Source organism: Xenia sp. Carnegie-2017, unplaced genomic scaffold, assembly GCF_021976095.1.
Source record: "Xenia sp. Carnegie-2017 unplaced genomic scaffold, XeniaSp_v1 HiC_scaffold_21, whole genome shotgun sequence".
Classification (NCBI taxonomy): Eukaryota; Metazoa; Cnidaria; class Anthozoa; order Malacalcyonacea; family Xeniidae; genus Xenia; species Xenia sp. Carnegie-2017.
Window position 1 is genome coordinate 651,860 of NW_025813484.1, and position 23,620 is coordinate 675,479.

At 34.6% G+C, this 23,620-nt stretch overlaps 3 protein-coding genes and 1 long non-coding RNA gene across 5 annotated transcripts; 2 read left to right on the top strand and 2 right to left on the bottom strand.

The window, feature by feature from the left end:
- Positions 1-237: 237 nt before the first annotated feature.
- Positions 238-4,917, bottom strand: LOC124444310 (ATPase family AAA domain-containing protein 3-like). Its single transcript, XM_046994893.1, is given in 19 exon segments — positions 238-558; positions 658-766; positions 840-1,013; positions 1,433-1,503; positions 1,580-1,596; positions 1,599-1,622; positions 1,625-1,751; positions 1,806-1,931; positions 2,114-2,170; positions 2,267-2,354; positions 2,457-2,524; positions 2,594-2,663; positions 2,732-2,824; positions 2,907-2,979; positions 3,046-3,115; positions 3,184-3,243; positions 3,525-3,626; positions 4,091-4,167; positions 4,286-4,917. Coding segments are annotated over 19 exon segments (1,815 nt in total). The 5' UTR covers positions 4,533-4,917; the 3' UTR covers positions 238-396.
- Positions 4,918-7,576: 2,659 nt separating this feature from the next.
- LOC124444311 lies at positions 7,577-8,602 on the bottom strand. Its single transcript, XR_006947936.1, has 6 exons — positions 8,464-8,602; positions 8,322-8,379; positions 8,074-8,122; positions 7,891-7,997; positions 7,696-7,789; positions 7,577-7,617 (listed from the first exon to the last, which is right to left on the bottom strand). It is a non-coding gene; the product is annotated as an uncharacterized LOC124444311 (long non-coding RNA).
- A 790-nt stretch (positions 8,603-9,392) lies between these two features.
- On the top strand, positions 9,393-17,595 carry LOC124444914. Of its 2 annotated transcripts, none has more exons than XM_046995606.1 (5): positions 9,393-9,513; positions 9,994-10,514; positions 10,627-11,565; positions 11,902-12,243; positions 12,496-12,845. In XM_046995606.1, exons 1-5 carry the CDS (start codon positions 9,464-9,466, stop codon positions 12,609-12,611), a joined length of 1,968 nt encoding a protein of 655 aa, XP_046851562.1. In that variant the 5' UTR covers positions 9,393-9,463; the 3' UTR covers positions 12,612-12,845. The 2 variants fall into 2 exon arrangements, with proteins under 2 accessions (XP_046851562.1, XP_046851561.1); XM_046995605.1 differs by lacking the exon at positions 12,496-12,845 and adding an exon at positions 17,036-17,595 and having other exon boundaries at positions 9,396-9,513; positions 11,902-12,171.
- A 1,430-nt stretch (positions 17,596-19,025) lies between these two features.
- LOC124444916 lies at positions 19,026-22,847 on the top strand. Its single transcript, XM_046995607.1, has 4 exons — positions 19,026-19,511; positions 20,298-20,818; positions 20,931-21,839; positions 22,177-22,847. Exons 1-4 carry the CDS (start codon positions 19,492-19,494, stop codon positions 22,605-22,607), a joined length of 1,881 nt encoding a protein of 626 aa, XP_046851563.1. The 5' UTR covers positions 19,026-19,491; the 3' UTR covers positions 22,608-22,847.
- The last annotated feature ends 773 nt before the right edge of the window (positions 22,848-23,620 follow it).

Here is a 23,620-nt window from a genome sequence, read left to right on the forward strand (position 1 = left end):
TGTTTTCCCTGTGATGCATCAACGAAAACTTACGTAGTCAGAGAAATAAAATGGGCTGGCTACGTCACAATGTATTCTCATATATAACCCTAAAATAGTCGAAATGCACGTCTCTTCGTAAGGATTCTACGAAAGTCTGCCATGGGAAAGTCCCCTTCTGCTAAATGACATCAAAGGAATTTTAATGATCTATGATGATTTCATGAAAGGCTTGGTAACAAATTTAAGTCACATAAATGGAAAGAATATTGATTTAATTAGACAACATAACAGACAAATTTTCTCTATCATTGCATTCACTATTTGGTTAGCACAATTGGTGAACAGTTACACAATATTGTGCCAGTCATATTATCGAATACTTCTCTCTCCATTCTCAATGTCAATGGTAAACAATTATGGAACAGGTTTTGAACCCTTTATCATGAGGTTCGTAAGCGAAATAACGTCTCCTTTTTGCCAATCAACTTTTTGTCCATGTTGTGCTATAGATTCCTGTAGACGCTCTTCCATCATGGCTTCTGTTAATACACCATCTTTAGAGCCAAAAGCACTGGCCTAAAAGGGACCACCAACTCCATTGTCAACTTAAGGTCATTTTTCAAAACACAAATGAAAAATTACAATTTTTAAGGTAAACACACACGTACAACACACCTGCCAGGAAACAGCCAGTTTTGCTATCTCTCGACCCGACAGCCCTGCTGTTCTTTCAGCAATCGATCGACATATAGAGTTGAAATCAAAGTTGTCAATTTTAAGTCGCCTTTATTTGAAAGAAAAATCAAAGTTTTAAAAGTTTCAATTTTCATGTAAAATTGTTCATAATGTCAACTTACCGAGATTTCCGTCCACTTGTGGCACAATTTAAAACATATTCCTCAAAATATTTTCGCACCAATCGTTCACGTTCGTCTGTAGACGGAAGAGTAAATTTGACCATTTCATCCAAGCGATCATTAATGGCCCAGTCAAACTGATCTGGTTGGTTACTAGCAAGCACCAGCATGAATCTGAAACGTTATATGTGCTTTAAAATAAACGTCTCCTCAGGCTTAAGGGACGTAAGACACAAACATAAAACTCTGAATCATAGTGAAAGTTTGAAAAAAAACACTTCATTTTGAATCAACCATAAAATGTTTCATCCATTCATTTCCTTTCTAAATTAATTCTCATTTTGCTTCATGTATCATGAGGCAAACATCCATTGACTTAATAACTTTGACTCGTTATAAAACTTATAAATTTTGGGTAAATAACCAGTTGTTGTCTTGTTGTCGATATTTGTCTTTTTGTTTACGAGAATTCCTCTCATAAAATAAACGAGAACATCCAAGAATACTACAAAAGTTCATACAACTACTGTTATTTTGACTTTAAGCCAACCGTATAAATATGTTTATTTAAATCCTCAAAGTAGAAACATTACCTTCTGGATGCTTCACCAGTTCTGTATAAAAATGCGTTCAGAGTACTTCTCATATCTTCACTGATACTTTCCTACATGTAGCATTGTTTATTCACTTACGGTGATCAAGGTATAAAGTGATCATATAATGACATTTTATCAACTTACCGTACTACGTTTTCTTAGAATGCATCAGCTTCATCGACAAAAGTAAGACACCTTTACTGCTGCTCGATGACCAATCAAATACTTTATGTATTGCCGTTACGCCTTCCTTCCCATTGGAGCAATATCACCCCGTCATGATAGCATAATCCATACCAGAATGCTTTGCCAAACTCTAAAACATAGTTATTAGAAAATACAAATTGATTAAAGAATACAAATCACAAACCTTAGCAAACATTGTCTTTCCGGTACCAGGAGGACCATAAAACAATAGATTACGATAAACTCCTCCATTACGTTTTGTATTCGCTGTAGCACGAGAAATTTCTTGAAGTCTCTTTTCCAATGATGACTGAATAAAACATTGAACATGAAGATCAAACATTAAGTAACTTTTCTCGACTCTAAAGATGACTACCGCTAAGGTTGTTCAACATCAACAGTCCTTCTCAGGACTCTCTAAACTAGACGATCTACATCGACTAAGTAAATTTTATGTTCACTTTCAACATTTTTAAAATCAACAATAAAAACCTGTAGTATTATTCCTTGCATAGTGTCTTGTGGTCTCGTAAGCCATCTTTTTACCATCTAAATAAAAAATACAAAAATATAATCAGGCATTAACATGATTTTCTGCTTTTGAAAAGGTTTATTTTATTTAATTCATTGCAAACATTTCCAAACCATTATTGGATGTCGAACGGCACCAACGACGGTTAATCTTGAAGTTTCGCGAATTAATGAAGGTTTGCCTAATCTTGCTTCAATATATCTGGCAAAAGGATTGAGTTGGATATCTACCATCAATTTTTTTTGGCAACAACGGATGAACCTAACAAGATCACTAAATTGCACGACATATATAGGTATGTACCTCCCAACGACACCAGTTGCTTGTCTAGCAGCATATATACCCAACGCAAACAAAGTAATTCCGGCTGCCTATACAGAAGTAACAGAAATTGACTTCAACGCAAAAAACCAAATGGCATTATGTCTTTTTCTACTTACTGCGCTAGTAACTCGATCCCAATCAGAAATAAATGTATTGATACCAGTTCCCAAAACGCTTCCTGCCGTCCTGAATTATATGTATTACTGTTACATAAGAATCATCTTTCTACAAATAAAAAATTCTTCTGAACCTACTTTATTGACTCCAGTACTGTCTGCCTTCGTTCTGAAGCTTCAACTTTTATTTGCTCCAAACGAATGTCTCGATTTTCACGTTCAATTTTAGCTCTTGAGAAACAACAGTGTAATTTTATTGCTTGCAAGCTCGTCGTTTAAAAGAATTAATTTTCAAACTAGCTAAGATACCTACTTTCCTTTCAATTCTGCTTGAAGACGTTTCATATCATTCTCATGTTTCAGTTGAGCTTCATATTCAATGGTTTCTTAAACAAACATTTAAACTATTTTATCAATGACCATTTAAAAGTTAACTTTAATTTGCCTTATACTTTTCCGCAAAGCTTCTTGTTTCTTCACAGATTCTTCCTGCCTCTTTAAGTTTTCATCGTTAACACTACGCTGGATTATGTATAATACCAATTGATGGTCAAATATAAACAAATTTTAATCACATTTCATTGGCCAACCTGTTGCAATAGCTGATCTTCATAACGTTTTCTTGCAAGTTGATCTTGATATTGTGCTTTCTGTTGATAAGACAAAAAAAAACTAATCATTATTTACAAAAAGAAAGAATTACTGTTTAGTGTTTGTTAACAAATCAGTTACTCTCAGGCTTTTTGTCAGAAACCATCCAAGTGTTGAATTTAAGCCTGACTAGCCACATACAGCCTGTTCATAGATTAACTTTAAGGGATGTTTGCAACCCCCCGTGTTATTGAAAGGAATTCGGAAAGAAAGCATAATAAAGTAGTGTCATTGTTCACAAAGTAATAGAGATAAATGATAAATCATTGGTAATAAATACTTGTTGATGGTGTTTTGCTTCTTCTGCCAAGGTTTTTCTCCTTTCTTCTTGCTCTGCTCGCATCCTTTCAATGTCTATTTGCTTGATTCCCAATTCATATTCCTTAAAAAATAGAATCAGAAATTTTATAAATAATCACATGCCTCTGTCAATGAAGTCTAAATAGTGTTTTTGCAATGATTGTTATGATACATAACAAAAGTGATGATCTACACAGTGAATAAAAGATAAATTAAGTACCTGCTTTAAAGTTGAAAACTCTTATAAATCCCTCTCTAGTACATTTACTAGTGTTTCTCCAATATGCAAATATATTTATGAGTCAAATGTTCTTTCAGTTGAAGTAGGCATAGCTTTTAGTTCTTAACTAACATCAAATTTTCCTTCTTTTTTTGATAAAACATTAGGACTTAGTCATTTTGCAGCCATGATACTATCAGGTATATCATTCCTGAATAACTGCTATCTTTTCATATCATAATGATAAATACACTGATTGAAGTACTCCTATAACTATGCAATACCATTCATTTATATGATAGCAATATTTACTCGTGATAGCAAACCTTTATTTTTTCCTGTTTTTCTAATTGTTTGGTTGTCTCTTGAACTTGGGCCAAATCCAGGGCATCTTTAGAATGTTCTAAAAACAATAATAGAATTGTAAAAACCAAATTGCTACAACAAGTAGTAAAGTCATAGATTTCTTGTCCTATTTGCATAACAAATTCTGTACAAAATGAACAAAAACTTGTACTTACTGGACCTATCTAACTCTCTTGCTGCTTGTGCTGCACGTTCAAGACCTGTGGGATCAAAGTTAGCCCACACAGGTGACTTTCCCCCTTTACCGTCATCCACTCCAGCGCCATCGCTGTCAGAGTTGCCACCAGAGTTATTTCCTTGATCATTTCCACCAGAAGCAGGAGGGTACGGTGGTGGGTTGTTTGAGGTAGGTGTTTGCCTGTTTAAACCAAATAACCAAGACATTTTCGTGTCTCCTTTCATGTAATTTTATATGTATGATAAAATATCGTTCATCATTGCATAACACGTGTTAGGTGGATAACCGCTGGTCACTTGACATAGCAGTATGGTCATATGAGTATGGCCTTGGCGCAAGTCAGGGCTGACTGCTGTATCTGACAGAGAATTGGAATTATTTAGGAATACTATCCACTATAGTCAATATTTTACAGAATAAATTTATTACATTTTTAAAATGTATATATAACATTATAGTATTATAATATACATAAAAGAAACGTTCTCTCAACTTGATTAAAAGTCTTTGATTCGGAGGGAAAAATGTTTTAAATGGATGAAAAATCGATAAAAATAAAAATACGCTAACATGTTAAAACATAAAATACACAGACTCTATCTTCTTTAATCTTTCTTCTTTTGTGGTGATCGCAGAGACGGGTAAACAAATTGATAGAATACAATCCAAGCGATCAAAATAAGATGTGGGACGAAATATGTTGTGCTATAAACCTAAAAATATGAGACCGTGAAATTGTGTTTTTCTTTCAAAAAAAACTACATGTGACATTCAGTACTTTACCTGATAAACTTTGCTCCATGATAGGAGAGAAAAGGCTACCAGACAATAGGAAAGTATTAAAGTTTTGACAAAATACATGGTAATCCAACGAATCTTGAACAACAATCCTTTGGGGTCTATTCTTTCCTCAAACGGTGCCAGCATGGAGTGAAACTATTTATAAAATCAAGGAAAAATGTTGCTTACAGAGGCCTTTAAACCTGCAATGAGTCTCCTGTTAAAATTTGCTGGTAATTTTTTGACACCAAATCGACAGTGAAAACAAGTCAACTAGCAATGATTTAATTGTCTACCTATATTTCATGCTAACGTTTTGTGTTTCATCAAAAAAAACTCGTCAAATGTTGATTTTGAGAAAACAAACTGGCGAATAAAAATTTTACGTACATCTCGATGAATAATATTAGAAAACATCAATCTGCATGGCATTAAAAAACTGCAGAAAACAACTTTTATCAAGTACAAACCTGTCTTTCAGCATTTACATAGAAATACTCAAAAATAAAATTAATAAAATATCCAATATATATTCCATGCCAAACTGCCAAGAATAACAATGTTGTCATGTGCGAGACTGTCTTGTTCCCAAGAAACCTCAGCCTTTTAAAAACGTATCTAAAGTTGCAAATAAAGTGGACGATCAAAACTTACAAAACATGTCAACGATGTTTTCCAAATGCATATTATACTAGTACAAGACGCTACTTCTAAATTTGATGGTATTACAAGAATCTTAAATTGACGTAAATTTATAGCAAAAAGAAACTATATCTAACTTGCTCATCCATAGATTTGTGTTCACATTGAACGAGTCAATTACACCCTGAAAAAAAATACGTAGTCAAGGTATGAACTTGATAAGATGTATATGTGTAACGAAAACTGATCTTAATTTATGTGAAAATCCAACGAAAAACTCCATAAGCTATTTTGCAGTTGTCAAAGTTGCAACATCAACGCTTCAGTTTGAAATACCTGTAATGTAATTGCAGTTTCGTGGATTGTAATTTTAAAATTTTTCAATGCATCCCAGCGAGCTTCGCCTGTTTCTGTCTTCCCATTATATGATAATCCTGTCATAATACAACTGCCTTCCTACATATGAAATGAAGAACATAAATCACTACATAAATAAAAAATAAAATGGTTTTAACGATAGTTGAGTGACGACGAGACACGTAGAATTGCAACTTTCAACTTCCAAAAACAATTAAATGATGTTAACAAAGACGAGACACGTAGAATTGCAACTTTCAACTTCCAAAAACAATTAAATGATGTTAATAAAGACGAGACACGTAGAATTGCAACTTTCAACTTCCAAAACAATTAAATGATGTTAATAAAGACGAGACACGTAGAATTGCAACTTTCAACTTCCAAAAACAATTAAATGATGTTAATAAAGTATGTATATACTTACTGCAATCAGCCAAACTGCAATATATTTACACAACAATATTTTACCCCATACAGTGATGTACAACAATTTTCTCAATAATGACCAGATCTACAAAGATTTTATAAAACTCGCTTTAACTCAAGAACTGTTTATAAAGCTATGTTAAGACATGAAAACCAACAAAGTATGATTTTTAAAGAGCTTCATAATACAATATAAGAAAATTACCTCAAACTCTTTTGAAATCAAAAAGTCATTGTTAAATTGAGTTTCCAGCACAGCATGTACACTAAGATAGACAACACCAGCAGCTAAACGCAGTAAACCTTTATTGATCCTAAATATATACCAAAAGCTTTGAACTGCTAATAAGATTACATAAAATAATGTAAGAGTTATGTTAGAATGCGTTGGATTGTGTTTTCATCAAAAGAAACATGTCAACATTCAACATCACTGGGGCATTTTGGACAATGTTATGTAGCTTTTTCTACACAAGAAATATCTCTACTAACTTCACAGATGGTTGATCAAGTTCTGGAGGAACTAAAGTTCCTTTAACAAATGCAAGATATCTTGACATAGGAAACTTAAAGAAAAAATGATACGAAATGCATAAACATGATAAAAAGATAATTTATTACTGTGGTCATTGTCAACCATCAATATACCTGTGGTCCAACTACAAATGATCCAAAAAAATATGTATGACCCATCATCTGTCAAAATAATAAAAGAATTTCCCACAGTGAAACATGATCAGTTTCAAGTCAAATTTACAAAATTTAAAAAATTATAGCATGCATTATGTGCAACTAATCTGACATATTTGAAATTTCTTGATTACCACAAGTTTACACAAAAACATGCAAGCAAATAAACTCTTATTCTTACAACCTTCCTGCCATTAAGCAAAATATTTTGATGATTTTGTACCTCGAGTAATCCTGGAGATGTACTTAAAGCAGTTTCTTTGTTATCATTTGGAAGTTTTTCCTACAACAAGCAACATTTTTACTGAAAATATTTTGTTCTCATTGCAAATATAAAATTAATGGACAAAAAAAAATATTTAAATACACACCATGTCTTGAGCACCATCATATACCTGTCCCAAGCAACTCCTTCAAAAATTATAAATTGACAAATTTATTCACAAACTTATGATGACATGCAACTTTTTCAAATTTAACATTGCCTACCAATCAAGCGCAAAGTCAAAATGCACTGTGCAACAGTCCAGTCAATATCATAGCTTTCAGTGGAATAGACTATATAACCAATAACCAAATATGCCTGGAAATAATACATTATACATACAACCATCAGCATACACATTACAAGGATACAGTTTTGTATCAACATCACATATAAAAAACTGCAAAAGACCAACATACCATTTGAAAAACAAAACTAATTAACACCATCACATAATTTGGTCCAATCACTTGTATAATCATGTATTGCACAATGATCGCAACTAGCGTGTGGAATCCTTCGAGACCTGTGGTGGAAAAAGAAACTACCAGTTATTTTCTTCTTGAACTAATGCATATAAAATTGAACATTGTTAGACATACCGTACAAAAATACTGCAAGTAATAATCCACACACTGTAAAAGAAACATGCTACAAAAAAGCCAAAAACTGTGACATTTCACCAAAAATAGGGGAAATGTAGTATGCAGCAAAAATAAAACAGACAAAAAAGTCCGTTGTTTTGCAGTACTATTAAATTTATAAAACATTTATATACTTTGATGGTTTAATAGATGATCCAGCTTTATGAAATCTGCAAATGCACGTTTTAACATAAGTTTAACAGTACCTGCAAAGTGGGATCTTTTTATACAGTGTTAAACTGTATATCAAAGCAAGAGGATAAGCTATAGAAAGATACAAAAGACAATGAGATGATTTTACAATAGATCTGTCTGCAACTTCAACAATAATTGCTTACAGCTTCTTACCTATAAAAATTCCCGTTAAAAGCCGAATAACAGGTCCTTCAAGTCCAGTAAGTTGTACTAAAGGTTCTATACTTATAATATGATATCCCATTACAAATGAAAACTTTGTAGATTAAAAAATTTTGGTGAACAAAACAAGTATATTAACGATAATGTTCAAATTTTATAAATAGCCACTGAACTATGTACATGTACGTAGTGTCAATGGATTATATGATAATAAATATGTAATTATGCAAACCAGCTGAATTTATACAACGAAATGTATTTTAAATTTCCGCATGACTTACAAAAAAAAATTTCTAAGTACTACTTACTATTTTAAAGGACGTATGTTTATTGTAAATAATTGCCATTTGACTCTGAAGATGACTACCACTAAGGTTGTCAAAACGTCAGTCAACAACAACAAAAACAGTCCTCAGGACTATACCAAACTGGACGATCTACATTTACAAACATGTAAATAATTGCCTTACAAAGTCTAAATACAACATTCAGCAATTGCAAAGTAGGCGTGTCCTGAAAGAGTTGTATTTTTCCACATAGCTTAGCAAATGGTAGCAACTTGTGCTACAATTGAAAAATTTTAATTTGATTTAAATTTTACTTTATATCACGAGTTTAGAACGTTTGCTACCATCGTCTTTTCTTTTTATGACACAAATGTTTCTACAGGAAGAACATACGTTGCTAAGGTATGTCGCGTATCATTTTTTGCTAGATTATAGAAGTCTGGAGTCAAAGAAAAAGCAAACGATTGGCTTCTGGCGTAGGATAGAAAAACGAAAAATTTTAGTACTTCGGTTGTCCAAGATTTGATCTGGTTTTTTTCCAATTTTATAGCTTGCCTTGCAATTTGTTCCTCTGGAAGTCGGAATTCTTGCATACATTAATATTAATTGTAATCAGACAGCAGGTCATTTGGATACAACTATCATCTACTAACCCAAACGCTTAAACATAGTGTACAGAAAACGCTCATTTAAAGACCATAAATATGAATGCAAAATCAGTTGGGAAAAGAAATCTAAATTTGGGGTTAAAAAGGTAAGACTTAAATTTTTATTTTGTTTCATAAATGTTTTACAATAAACCCCGCTGTATACTACAGCAATCAGATGAATGAGATGATAAAACTCTTATTTAAAAGAAGAAGTTACGTACGTTACACTGTATATTTTATATGCGTGATTCTTCCAAATTCAATAATTCTACGGCAGAATAGACTTCAGCCAATAATAATAATAATTTCTGAAAAAATGAAAGAAAGTAAATGAGGAAATAAAAGCATTACGATGCTTTCATGCATAACAAACTGAAGCCCAATAGCTTCAAGAAAATTTACTGTGTAATTGATGGAATATGTCAACTAACTACTTTCCACTAAGTTCAATGTTACTCATTGTCCAAACTGGCATTATCATATTTTACTTAGAAGTACAGACAGAAATGCTCTAGCGATAAGACATTGATTGAATAACTGAACACCTATTTTTAAACGTTCAATTTATTTATTTTTATATATAGAAAAAAGGATTTGGGTAAAAGTTTCCCTTGGATTAAGCGAAATGGTGAGAACCTTAAAATCTCTGCGCTACAGCTGTTGCAATTTTCAGCTGTTGCTTCACGGAAATTTCTTAATTTCGTGACGATTCTTGGACCAGCTAGACAGGGAAAGTCTTTTCTAATGAATTGCATAATTGGCTGCAGCGTTTTTGATGCAGCTGATGCAATAGATGTGTGCACAAAGGGTGTTCAAGTTGCAGGCATTATGAAGGAAGTTGAAAATGGAGGTGGAGCTTTTTTTGTGGACACAGAAGGACAAGGAGACGAAGACATAGACAGTGATACGACACTTTTGACTCCGATTATCTTGCTCTCTAAAGTTATACTATTCAACTGGAAAGGTGGCTTGCAGAAGAATCAAATCTTAAACGAACTTGCAATTCTAGTGGAAGTTGGAAATAGCGTGTCGTCAATGAATTTTAAAGAGGACACTGTGAAATTTGGACATTTGCATATCGTTTTACGTGATTTTCATTATGACGGTAAACTTTGTTAAGTAACTCGTGAAATGCAAGTGTATATAATATGCTCATTTTCTTAAAATTTACTGTTTGCTATATGATTGTAACTTGTATATTTTGCTGCTTTCTTTAGGCACAAAGGATGAAGCATTCGCTATAATTTTTGATGAAGAAAACAAACGTGGCGAAAAAGTAAAAGAACGAAACCAACTGCGTAAGAAATTGCTCTCTTCCTTTGAAAGCATCAACGTCTGTTTTTTCCCAGCGCCAAGCGAGGACCTACGCGAGCTTCACATCGATTCCACATCACCAGAATTCAAAGAAGCTCTGAATGAACTCAATGGTGTGATAATGGATGAAGTAAGTGAACCACGACGCTTTGGCACTGTTGTTGTCAATGCAGAAAACGCAGAATTTCTGCTTAAAAAATTTGTTAAAGAAATGAAGGACGGAGATATTGTTCATGTAAAATCCGTGATTACTCAACTTCAACGGGGAGTAGTTGACGAGGCAAAACGGGATTTCGAGGAAAGTCTTATCAAAGCCTTTAAAGATATCCACGTTCCAGTAAAAAGTGGAATCGAGAAAACACTATCTCAAAAAAGGGACTCACTTCTTGACGAATTCAGAAAAAATACTGATAAAGTTGACCTCGAGCAAATGTATAAAGATGACGTACTTGAGGATTTAGAAAATTTTGCTGATCGCGAGATCGATTTAAAGAGAAAAGAAAACCAGCTTGCTATTCAATCCAGAGAAGCCAAAGAAAGAGAAATTCTTATAAAAGCAGGAGATGATTTCAGATCAGCAATGGAAAATGAGTTAAGAAAAGGATACAAAACGAGCCAAGAGATGTCACAGTATTTTAAGACTATGACCGATACATTGATCAGCGATTATACAAAAATAACAAGCAAACTAGATTGGATACCAGAGATTGTCAACAAGGATCTGCAAAAGCTGAAAGAAATGGTTTCTATTAGAATTGATGAAAAAATCAAAGCAAAACAACAAGAAGAATTTGCAGAAATGAAAGTGCTATCTGCAGAAATGCATAAATTGGAAGTGGAGAGTAAGTTTGTAGAGTTGTATTTGACTTGATACACGTACGTCATAAATTAACACAAGTCATGAGTCAACACTAATAATTTATAACACACAATGAGTTAACATTCCTCATGCAGTTTGCAAATTATGCTTATGCAGCATCAAAACACCGATGCAATGTAAATTGACGTAGTAAGGTTTGTGTATGTGGTAATACTATAGTTATAAGAATAAAACTCGACGGTTTAGAACCTAAGTATATTTCAAGGTATAAAGAGCTCTTTATATTGGCAACAGTTTTGGCAATTTGTCCTTTATGATGTACAGCATGTCTAAATATCTTTTTATCTATTATCTTCAGGACAAGCTATACATGCTATTAGAAGCTACATGGATACACAAGCACTTCCTCCAGAAACATATCCCATGAGCCCTAGTACACCATCATTTAATGTTGAGACACCACTACCTCAGCATACATCTCCTTTCACCACGAGCCCTAGAACATCATCATTTAATGTTGAGACACCACTACCTCAGCATACATCTCTTTTCACCACGCGCCCTAGAACACCACCATTTAATGTTGAGACACCACTACCTCAGCATACATCTCCTTTCACCACGAGCCCTAGAACACCACCATCTAATGTTGGCTTAAAGTTCTATAAAGGAGGTCAGTTTACCCCTGGCGGAGGTCGGTCTCCTGCAGGAGGCTGCTATATTGCTCCCAGTTCAGGCACCAGCTCTAGATCGTCAAACTCAAGTGGAGGGACGTTCTATAAAGGAGGTCAGTTTACCCCTGGCGGAGGTCGGGCTCCTGCAGGAGGCTGCTATATGGATCCTAGTTTAAGTACCAGTTCTAGATCATCAAACTCCAGTAAAGGCACGTTCTATAAAGGAGGTCAGTTTACCCCCGGTGGAGGTCGGGCTCCTGCAGGAGGCTGCTATATGGCTCCCAGTTCGGGCACCAGTTCTATATCGTCAAACTCAAGTGGAGGGAGGTTCTATAAAGGAGGTCAGTTTACCCCTGGCGGAGGTCGGGCTCCCAAAGGCGGCTGTTGGAAATAAATCACGATCGCTGTGCAAGGAATTCCCGTTCATCGATACTGTTTTTTTTTGTTCCTCTTTTCTTTCACAAATTTTTTTCTGTTTCCATAAGCTCGTAATCGATTAATTAATCTTTGTTGGTTTTATTAACATTTAATAAACATTGTTAACAATTCTTACTGTATACATAGGTAAAGAAATAAAAAGAACTGAAATACTTATATATGGCTAGCATCACATAAAGAAAGAAACAAATTGATCTTTTATTGTTAACCTATTTCCTTTAGTTTCTCGTGATGCATTTGCATTTCACAAACTTATTTGCTTTCCTTAATTGTGATCCTGAAGATGTTGAATAAGCCCGTGGCTACCTTTATCAAATGAGAGACGATTGCTGAACACAAACAGGAGAAGATCCAGAAATGCTGATGTACTCCGAGAAGCAAATGGTGAAGGGATGGGGGAGGGAGGTTAGGAGGATTGTTCCCCTATAATGTTTGAAAATTAGATTTTCGTTTATACCCAACACCATGTATAGTTTCATTAACAATGTGTTTATTCTTTGACGAAAAATTGTCGAAAAGCATTCCATTAGAAGAAACTAAGAATTCACTTTTTCACTGTGAATGTGAAAAAACATTTTGCAAAAAAAAACAGTACACAATGTGGCGGTGTTTTTCTTTATAAAACATACACAGAGTTTTATATTTCCATAGTTCTATTATCGTTGAAGGAGAAGAATGAAGCAAGAAAATTAACATCATCGCTCTAAAAGCTCCTAAGCATTTCATTAAAAAAATGACAGAGGAGCAAGATGCATGATGGGACAAAAAGGTCCATGCCAGAAGGAAGTTACATGTTAGTAGACAAGATAGTGTTACATACCGTATAAAAATGCAAAGCATGCATTTACCGTTATGACAGAATTTTTAAATAGGCTATGAATTTAAAATATCATTTGAAAGTAAAGCATGTAATTTAGAAAAGCAATTGCAAAGTCGCAAGTGCAAATTATCCAATAAGTCAGACATCAAGAACCTCTGTTAATGCAGAAATTGCAAGCAGATCGTTTGCACCATTCCATTTGAGAAATCGTGAATTTTCATTCTTTCATGCCCAAAACAACACCGTGACGTCATTCTGTGAAAGATGATACACAAATATCGAGGAATTTCTCCTTGTAATCTATTATTATTGTCCAACAACAGCATATAAGTATGAAAGATCGTTCATAACAAATCCCGGATTTCCGAGAATTCCCGAATTGTGAAGAAAAAGAAAGAGAGAAATGATTGGTCATCAATGAAGATTCTATGTCAATACGAAAACAAGCATTGTAAAAGACAAATGAACATATAATACAATGTGGGCACTGTGCTATATACTTTGTCTTGATTTATGTTATGGAATTTTATACAAGGAACATATTGTACTTATTAGCGATTATTATGTAAAGGTTCCTGCCGCTGACCACAAAGCTAATAGACGCGTCCCCGATCATCGCCCGGGTTATAGCAAACCCCTTTGGAGATACAACAATCAACTACTAACCCAAACGTTTACACATAGTGCATAGAAAACGCTCTTTTAAAGACCATAAATATGAATTTGGATTCAATAAGGTAAGACTTAAATTTTTATTTTGTTTCATAAATGTTTTACAATAATCCCTGCTGTATACTACAGCAATCAGATGAATGAGATGATAAAACTCTTATTTAAAAGAGAAAGTAACTACGTTACGTACATTACACTGTATATTTCATATGCGTGATTCTTCCAAATTCAATAATTCTACGGGCAGAATAGACTTCAGCCAATAATAGTAATAATTTCTGAAAAAATGAAAGAAAGTAAATGTGGAAATAAAAGCATGCTTGATGCTTTCATGCAAAACGAACTGAAACCCAATAGTTTCCAGAAATTTTACTGTGTAATTATTGGAATATGTCAAATAACCCCTTCCCACTAAGTTCAATGTTACTCACTGTTCAAACTGGCGTTATCATATTTTACTTAGAAGTACACACAGAAATGCTCTACCTCATGCCTCGTTAAGTACGACGACAAGTACTAGTCGACCACATGTTAAAATCACAATTACACATATCTGATTACAACCTAATAATAAATTGATAGTATTCAGCTATCCGACACTGCAAGCGCCCGTGACCATATATTGTGTGTGTATTTTTATTTTGTGTGTATATTTTTATTTTGTGTGTGTATAATGTATTTTGTGTGTGTATTTTTGTTTTGTGTGTGTATAATATATTTTGTGTGTATATTTTTATTTTGTTTGTGTATAATGTATTTTGTGTATGTATTTCTATTTTGTATGTGCGTGATGTATTTTGTGTATGTATTAATATCTTTATTTTGTATGATTCTTATTATTTTGTGTGGTGTCCCTTGTGAGCCACCGTAAATAACTGAACACTTATTTTTTAAACGTTCGATTTATTTATTTTTATATATAGAATAAAGGATTCGGGTAAAAGTTTCCCTTGGATTAAGCGAAATGGCGAGAACCTCAAAGTCTCTGCGCTACAGCTGTTGCAATATTCAGCTGTTGCTTTACGGAAATTTCTTAATTTCGTGACGATTCTTGGACCAGCTAGACAGGGAAAGTCCTTTCTAATGAATTGCATAATTGGCAACAGCGTTTTTGATACAGCTGATGCAATAGATGTGTGCACAAAGGGTGTTCAAGTTGCAGGCATTATGAAGGAAGTTGAAAATGGAGGTGGAGCTTTTTTTGTGGACACAGAAGGACAAGGAGACGAAGACATAGACAGTGATATGCACTTTGGACCTCCGATTATCTTGCTCTCTAAAGTTATACTATTCAACTGGAAAGGTGGCTTGCAGAAGAATCAAATCTTAAACGAACTTGCAATTCTAGTGGAAGTTGGAAATAGCGTCGTCAAATAATTTTAAAGAGGACACTGTGAAATTGGACATTTGCATATCGTTTTACGTGATTTTCATTATGACGGTAAACTTTGTTAAGTAACTCGTGAAATGCAAGTGTATATAATATGCTCATTTTTCTTAAAATTTACTGTTGCTATGATTGTAACTTGTATATTTTGCTGCTTTTAGGCACAAAGGATGAAGCATTTGCTATAATTTTGATGAAGAAAACAAACGTGGCGAAAAGTAAAAGAACGAAACCAACTGCGTAAGAAATTGCTCTTCCTTTGAAAGCATCAACGTCTGTTTTTCCCAGCGCCAGCGAGGACCTACGCGAGCTTCACATCGATTCCACATCACCAGAATTCAAAGAAGCTCTGAATGAACTCAATGGTGTGATAATGGATGAAGTAAGTGAACCACGACGCTTTGGCACTGTCGTTGTCAATGCAAAAAATGCAGAATTTCTGCTTGAGAAATTTGTTAAAGAAATGAAGGACGGAGATATTGTTCATGTAAAATCCGTGATTACTCAACTTCAACGGGGAGTAGTTGACGAGGCAAAACGGCAATTTGAGGAAAGTCTTATCAAAGCCTTTAAAGATATCCATGTTCCAGTAAAAAGTGGAATCGAGGAAACACTGTCTCAAAAAAGGAATTCACTTCTTGACGAATTCAGAAAAAGTACTGATAAAGTTGACCTCGAGCAAATGTATAAAGATGACGTGCTTGAGAATTTAGAAAATTTTGCTGATCGCGAGCTCGATTCAAAGAGAAAAGAAAACCAGCTTGCTATTCAATCCAGAGAAGCCAAAGAAAGAGAAATTCTTATAAAAGCAGGAGATGATTTCAGATCAGCAATGGAAAATGAGTTAAGAAAAGGATACAAAACGAGCCAAGAGATGTCACAGTATTTTAAGACTACTATGACCGATACATTGATCAGCGATTATAAAAAAAAAACAAGCAATTTAGTTTGGATACCAGAGACTATTGTCGACGAGGATCTGAAAAAGCTGAAAGAAATGCTTTCTAATAGAATCAATGAAACAATCAAAGCAAAAGAACAAATGCATAAATTGGAAGCGGAGAGTAAGTTTGTAGAGTTGTATTTGACTTGATACACGTACGTCATAAATTAACACAAGTCATGAGTCAACACTAATAATTTATAACACACAATGAATTAACATTTCTCATGCAGTTTGCAAATTATGCTTATGCAGCATCAAAACACCGATGCAACGTAAATTGACGTAGTAAGGTTTGTGTATGTGGTAATACTATAGTTATAAGAATAAAACTCGACCGTTTAGAACCTAAGTATATTTCAAGGTATAAAGAGATCTTTATATTGGCAACAGTTTTGGCAATTAGTCCTTTATGATGTACAGCATGTCTAATTATCTTTTTTATCTATTATCTTCAGGACAAGCTGCTATACATACTAGAAGCTACATGGATACAAGCATTTCCTCGAGAAACATATCCATGAGCCCTAGTATTATGAGCCCTAGTATCATGAGCTCCTAGTACACCACCATCTAATGTTGGCTTAAAGTTCTATAAAGGAGGTCAGTTTACCCCTGGCGGAGGTCGGGCTCCTCCAGGAGGCTGCTATATGACTCCCAGTCCAAGCACCAGTTCTAGATCGTCAAACTCAAGTGGAGAGAAGTTCTATAAAGGAGGTCAGTTTACCCCTGGCGGAGGTCGGCTCCTGCAGGAGGCTGCTATATGACTCCCAGTCCAAGCACCAGTTCTATATCGTCAAACTCAAGTGGAGAGACGTTCTATAAAGGAGGTCAGTTTACCCCTGGCGGAGGTCGGGCTCCTAAAGCGGCTGTTGGAAATAACTCACGATTGCTCTGCAAGGAATTCCTGTTCATCGAGACCGTTCATTTTTGTTCTCTTTCTTTCACAAATTGTTTTCTGTTTCCCTAAGTTCGTAATCGATTAATTAATCTTTGTTGGTTTTATTGACATTTAATAAACATTGTTAACAATTCTTAATGTATACATAGGTAAAGAAATAAAAAGAACTGTAATACTTATATATGGCTAGCATCACATAAAGAAAGAAACAAATTGATCTTTTATTGTTCCTTTAGTTTGTCGTGATGCATTTGCATTTCACAAACTTATTTGTTTTCCTTAATTGTGATCCTGAAGATGTTGAATAAGCCCGCGGCTACCTTTATCAAACGAGAGACGATTGCTGAACACAAACAGGCGAAGATCCAGAAATGCTGATGTACTTCGTGAAGCAAATGGTAAAGGGATGGGGGAGGGAGGTTAGGAGGATTGTTCCCCTATAGTGTTTGGAAATTAGATTTTCGCTTATGCCCAACACCATGTATAGTTTCATTAACAATGTGTTTATTCTTTAACGAAAAATTGTCGAAATGCATTCCATTAGAAGAAACTAAGAATTCACTTTTTCACTGTGAATGTGAAAAAACATTTTGCAAACACAAAAAAGAACAACACACAATGTGGCGGCGTTTTTCTTTATAAAACATACACAGAGTTTTATATTTCCATAGTCCTATTAGCATTGAAGGAAAAGAATGAAGCAAGAAAATTAACATCATCACTCTAAAAGCTCGTAAGCAATTCATTAAAAAAAATGACAGAGGAGCAAGATGCATGATGGGACAAAACGGTCCATGCCAAAAGGAAGTTACATGTAAGTAGACAATATAATGTTACATACCGTATAAAAATGCAAAGCAAGCATTTACCGTTATGACAGAATTTTTAAGTAGGCTATAAATTTAAAATTTCCTTTGAAAGTAAAAGCTTGTAATTTAGAAAAGCAATTGCAAAGTCGCAAGTGCAAATTATCCAATACGTCAGACATTAAGAACCTCTGTTAATGCAGAACTTGCAAGCAGATCGTTTGCATCATTCCATTTGACAAATCGTAAACTTTCATTCTTTCATGCCCAAAACAACACCGTGACGTCATTATGTGAAAGATGATACACAGATATCGAGGAATTTCTCCTCGTAATCTATTATTTTTGTTCAACAACAGCATATAAGTATGAAAGATCGTTCATAACAAATCCTGGATTTCCGAGAATTCCCGAATTGTGAAGAAAAAGAAAGAGAGAAATGATTGGTCATCAATAAAGATGCTATGTCAATACGAAAACAAGCTTTGTAAAAGACAAATGAACATATAATACAATGTGGGCACTGTGCTATATACTTTGTCTTGATTTATGTTATGGAATTTTATACAAGGAACATATTGTACTTATTAGCGATTATTATGTAAAGGCTTCTGCCGCTGACCACAAAGCTAATAGACGCGTCCCCGATCATCGCCCGGGTTATAGCAAACCCCTTTGGAGATACAACAATCAACTACTAACCCAAACGTTTACACATAGTGTATAGAAAACGCTCTTCTAAAGACCATTGTGTTGTAATTGTCAGGTTATGTTATGTAGTGTGTGACTGTGTCATATTTTTGATTATAAGATATAACGGATATTATGTTGATGTAAAATAGTATAGTCATGGTGAGAGAACACTTTCTCACCGCAATGCGTCATTGCGGTAGGATGTAGGTATAAACGGAATGGTGTAGTTGCAAGTCATGTAGACGCCCAAAAACCACTTCCGAATAATTACACATAAATATTGCTTGGAAGCGTTGGTTCGGGAGTTCGGAAAAGTTGTAGTTATTGGTGTATGAACTGGTCATACAAATTTGATGAATTAGAGTTGTATTGCAGAAGGCAATAAATTTCGAAAACGCAGTTCTAGGATTGACGGTTGTCCGCAATCTTAACGAGATCAATTTAATTCTTCCGTATCGCGAAGAACCAACGCTTGGAACGTAAAATCGTGCACAACACTGTAAATATCTTATTGAAGTGTTAAAATTTTATATTCAAAATACAGTCCCATCGTTAGTGTGAAGTTTTAGAACAGTGAACCAGCAATTCGCGCAGATTGTGCGAAAACCATAAATATGAATTTGGATTCAATAAGGTAAGACTTAAATTTTTATTTTGTTTCATAAATCTTTTACAATAAACCCGCTGTATACTACAGCAATCAGATGAATGAGATGATAAAACTCTTATTTAAAAGAAAAAGTTACGTACGTAACACTGTATATTTCATATGCGTGATTCTTACAAATTCTATAACTCTACGGGCAGAATAGACTTCAGCCAATAATAATAATAATTTCTGAAAAATGAAAGAAAGTAAATGTGGAAATAAAAGCATGCTTCATGCTTTCATGCATAACGAACTGAAACTCAATAGTTTCAGAAATTTTACTGTGTAATTATTGGAATATGTCAAATAACCGCTTTCCACTAAGTTCAATGTTACTCACTGTTCAAACTGGCATTATCATATTTTACTTAGAAGTACAGACAGAAAAGTTCTACCTCATGCCTCGTTAAATACGACGACAAGTACTAGTCGACCACATGTTAAAATCACAACTACACATATCTGATTACAACCTAATAATAAACTGATAGTATTCAGCTATCCGACACTGCAAGCGCCCGTGACCATATATTGTGTGTGTATTTTTATTTTGTGTGTATATTTTTATTTTGTGTGTATATCTTTATTTTGTTTGTGTATAATGTATTTTGTGTGTGCATCTTTATTTTGTATGTGTGATGTATTTTGTGTATGTATTAATATCTTTATTTTGTATGATTCTTATTATTTTGTGTGGTGTCCCTTGTGAGCCACCGTAAATAACTGAACACTTATTTTTTAAACGTTCAATTTATTTATTTTTATATATAGAATAAAGGATTCGGGTAAAAGTTTCCCTTGGATTAAGCGAAATGGCGAGAATCTTAAAGTCTCTGCGCTACAGCTCTTGCAATATTCAAATGTTGCTTCACGGAAATTTCTTAATTTCGTGACGATTCTTGGACCAGCTAGACAGGGAAAGTCCTTTCTAATGAATTGCATAATTGGTAACAGCGTTTTTGATACAGCTGATGCAATAGATGTGTGCACAAAGGGTGTTCAAGTTGCAGGCATTATGAAGGAAGTTGAAAATGGTGGTGGAGCTTTTTTTGTGGACACAGAAGGACAAGGAGACGAAGACATAGACAGTGATACGACACTTTTGACTCCGATTATCTTGCTCTCTAAAGTTATACTATTCAACTGGAAAGGTGGCTTGCAGAAGAATCAAATCTTAAACGAACTTGCAATTCTAGTGGAAGTTGGAAATAGCGTGTCGTCAATGAATTTTAAAGAGGACACTGTGAAATTTGGACATTTGCATATCGTTTTACGTGATTTTCATTATGACGGTAAACTTTGTAAAGTAGCTCGTGAAATGCAAGTGTATATAACATGCTCATTTTCTTAAAATTCACTGTTTGCTATATGATTGTAACTTGTATATTTTGCTGCTTTCTTTAGGCACAAAGGATGAAGCATTCGCTATAATTTTTGATGAAGAAAACAAACGTGGCGAAAAAGTAAAAGAACGAAACCAACTGCGTAAGAAATTGCTGTCTTCCTTTGAAAGCATCAACGTCTGTTTTTTCCCAGCGCCAAGCGAAGACCTACGCGAGCTTCACATCGATTCCACATCACCAGAATTCAAAGAAGCTCTGAATGAACTCAATGGTGTGATAAAGGATGATGTAAGTGAACCACGACGCTTTGGCACTGTTGTTGTCAATGCAGAAAACGCAGAATTTCTGCTTGAGAAATTTGTTAAAGAAATGAAGGACGGAGATATTGTTCATGTAAAATCCGTGATTACTCAACTTCAACGGGGAGTAGTTGACGAGGCAAAACGGCATTTTGAGGAAAGTCTTATCAAAGCGTTTAAAAATATCCACGTTCCAGTAAAAAGTGGAATCGAGGAAACACTATCTCAAAAAAGGAATTCACTTCTTGACGAATTCAGAAAAAGTACTGATAAAGTTGACCTCGAGCAAATGTATAAAGATGACGTACTTGAGAATTTAGAAAATTTTGCTGATCGAGAGCTCGATTCAAAGAGAAAAGAAAACCAGCTTGCTATTCTATCCAGAGAAGCCAAAGAAAGAGAAATTCTTATAAAAGCAGGAGATGATTTCAGATCAGCACTGGAAAATGAGTTAAGAAAAGGATACAAAACGAGCCAAGAGATGTCACAGTATTTTAAGACTACTATGACCGATACATTGATCAGCGATTATACAAAAAAAACAAGCAATTTAGTTTGGATACTAGAGACTATTGTCGACGAGGATCTGAAAAAGCTGAAAGAAATGCTTTCTAATAGAATCAATGAAACAATCAAAGCAAAAGAACAAATGCATAAATTGGAAGCGGAGAGTAAGTTTGTAGAGTTGTATTTGACTTGATACACGTACGTCATAAATTAACACAAGTCATGAGTCAACACTAATAATTTATATCACACAATGAATTAACATTCCTCATGCAGTTTGTAAATTATGCTTATGCAGCATCAAAACACCGATGCAATGTGAATTGACGTAGTAAAGTTTGTGTATGTGGTAATACTATAGTTATAAGAATAAAACTCGACCGTTTAGAACCTAAGTATATTTCAAGGTATAAAGAGATCTTTATATTGGCAACAGTTTTGGCAATTAGTCCTTTATGATGTACAGCATGTCTAAATATCTTTTTTATCTATTATCTTCAGGACAAGCTGCTATACATGCTACTAGAAGCTACATGGATACACAAGCATTTCCTCGAGAAACATATCCCATGAGCCCTAGTATTATGAGCCCTAGTATCATGAGCCCTAGTACACCACCATCTAATGTTGGCTTAAAGTTCTATAAAGGAGGTCAGTTTACCCCTGGCGGAGGTCGGGCTCCTCCAGGAGGCTGCTATATGACTCCCAGTCCAAGCACCAGTTCTAGATCGTCAAACTCAAGTGGAGAGAAGTTCTATAAAGGAGGTCAGTTTACGCCTGGCGGAGGTCGGGCTCCTCCAGGAGGCTGCTATATGACTCCCAGTCCAAGCACCAGTTCTAGATCGTCAAGCTCAAGTGGAGGGACGTTCTATAAAGGAGGTCAGTTTACCCCTGGCGGAGGTCGGGCTCCTAAAGGCGGCTGTTGGAAATAACTCACGATTGCTCTGCAAGGAATTCCCGTTCATCGAGACCGTTCATTTTTTTGTTTCTCTTTTCTTTCACAAATTGTTTTCTGTTTCCCTAAGTTTGTAATCGATTAATTAATCTTTGTTGGTTTTATTGACATTTAATAAACATTGTTAACAATTCTTAATGTATACATAGGTAAAGAAATAAAAAGAACTGTAATACTTATATATGGCTAGCATCACATAAAGAAAGAAACAAATTGATCTTTTATTGTTCCTTTAGTTTGTCGTGATGCATTTGCATTTCACAAACTTATTTGTTTTCCTTAATTGTGATCCTGAAGATGTTGAATAAGCCCACGGCTACCTTTATCACATGAGAGACGATTGCTGAACACAAACAGGCGAAGATCCAGAAATGCTGATGTACTCCGAGAAGCAAATGGTGAAGGGATGGGGGAAGAAGTTTAGGAGGATTGTTCCCCTATAATGTTCGGAAATTAGATTTTCGCTTATGCCCAACACCATGTATAGTTTCATTAACAATGTGTTTATTCTTTAACGAAAAATTGTCGAAATGCATTCCATTAGAAGAAACTAAGAATTCACTTTTTCACTGTGAATGTGAAAAAACATTTTGCAAACACAAAAAAAAGCAGCACACAATGTGGCGGTGTTTTCCTTTATAAAACATACACAGAGTTTTATGTTTCCATAATCATATTAGCATTGAAGGAGAAGAATGAAGCAAGAAAATTAACATCATCACTCTAAAAGCTCGTAAGCATTTCATTAAAAAAAAGACAGAGGAGCAAGATGCATGATGGGACAAAAAGGTACATACCAAAAGGAAGTTACATGTTAGTAGACATACCGTATAAAAGTGCAAAGCAAGCATTTACGGTTATGACAGAATTTTTAAGTAGGCTATGAATTTAAAATTTCATTTGAAAGTAAAAGCTTGTAATTTAGAACAGCAATTGCAAAGTCACAAGTGCAAATTATCCAATAAATCAGACATCAAGAACCTCTGTTAA

Excerpts from the sequence above, each read along its gene's own strand:
- LOC124444916 (XM_046995607.1), top strand. The coding sequence starts at position 19,492 with ATGAATTTGGATTCAATAAG. Across the intron at positions 19,512-20,297 it reads ATGAATTTGGATTCAATAAG|AATAAAGGATTCGGGTAAAA; the intron begins GTAAGACTTAAA and ends TTTTATATATAG. Across the intron at positions 21,840-22,176 it reads GCATAAATTGGAAGCGGAGA|GACAAGCTGCTATACATGCT; the intron begins GTAAGTTTGTAG and ends TATTATCTTCAG.
- LOC124444914 (XM_046995605.1), top strand. The coding sequence starts at position 9,464 with ATGAATGCAAAATCAGTTGGGAAAAGAAATCTAAATTTGGGGTTAAAA. Across the intron at positions 9,514-9,993 it reads CTAAATTTGGGGTTAAAAAG|AAAAAAGGATTTGGGTAAAA; the intron begins GTAAGACTTAAA and ends TTTTATATATAG. Across the intron at positions 10,515-10,626 it reads ACGTGATTTTCATTATGACG|GCACAAAGGATGAAGCATTC; the intron begins GTAAACTTTGTT and ends TGCTTTCTTTAG.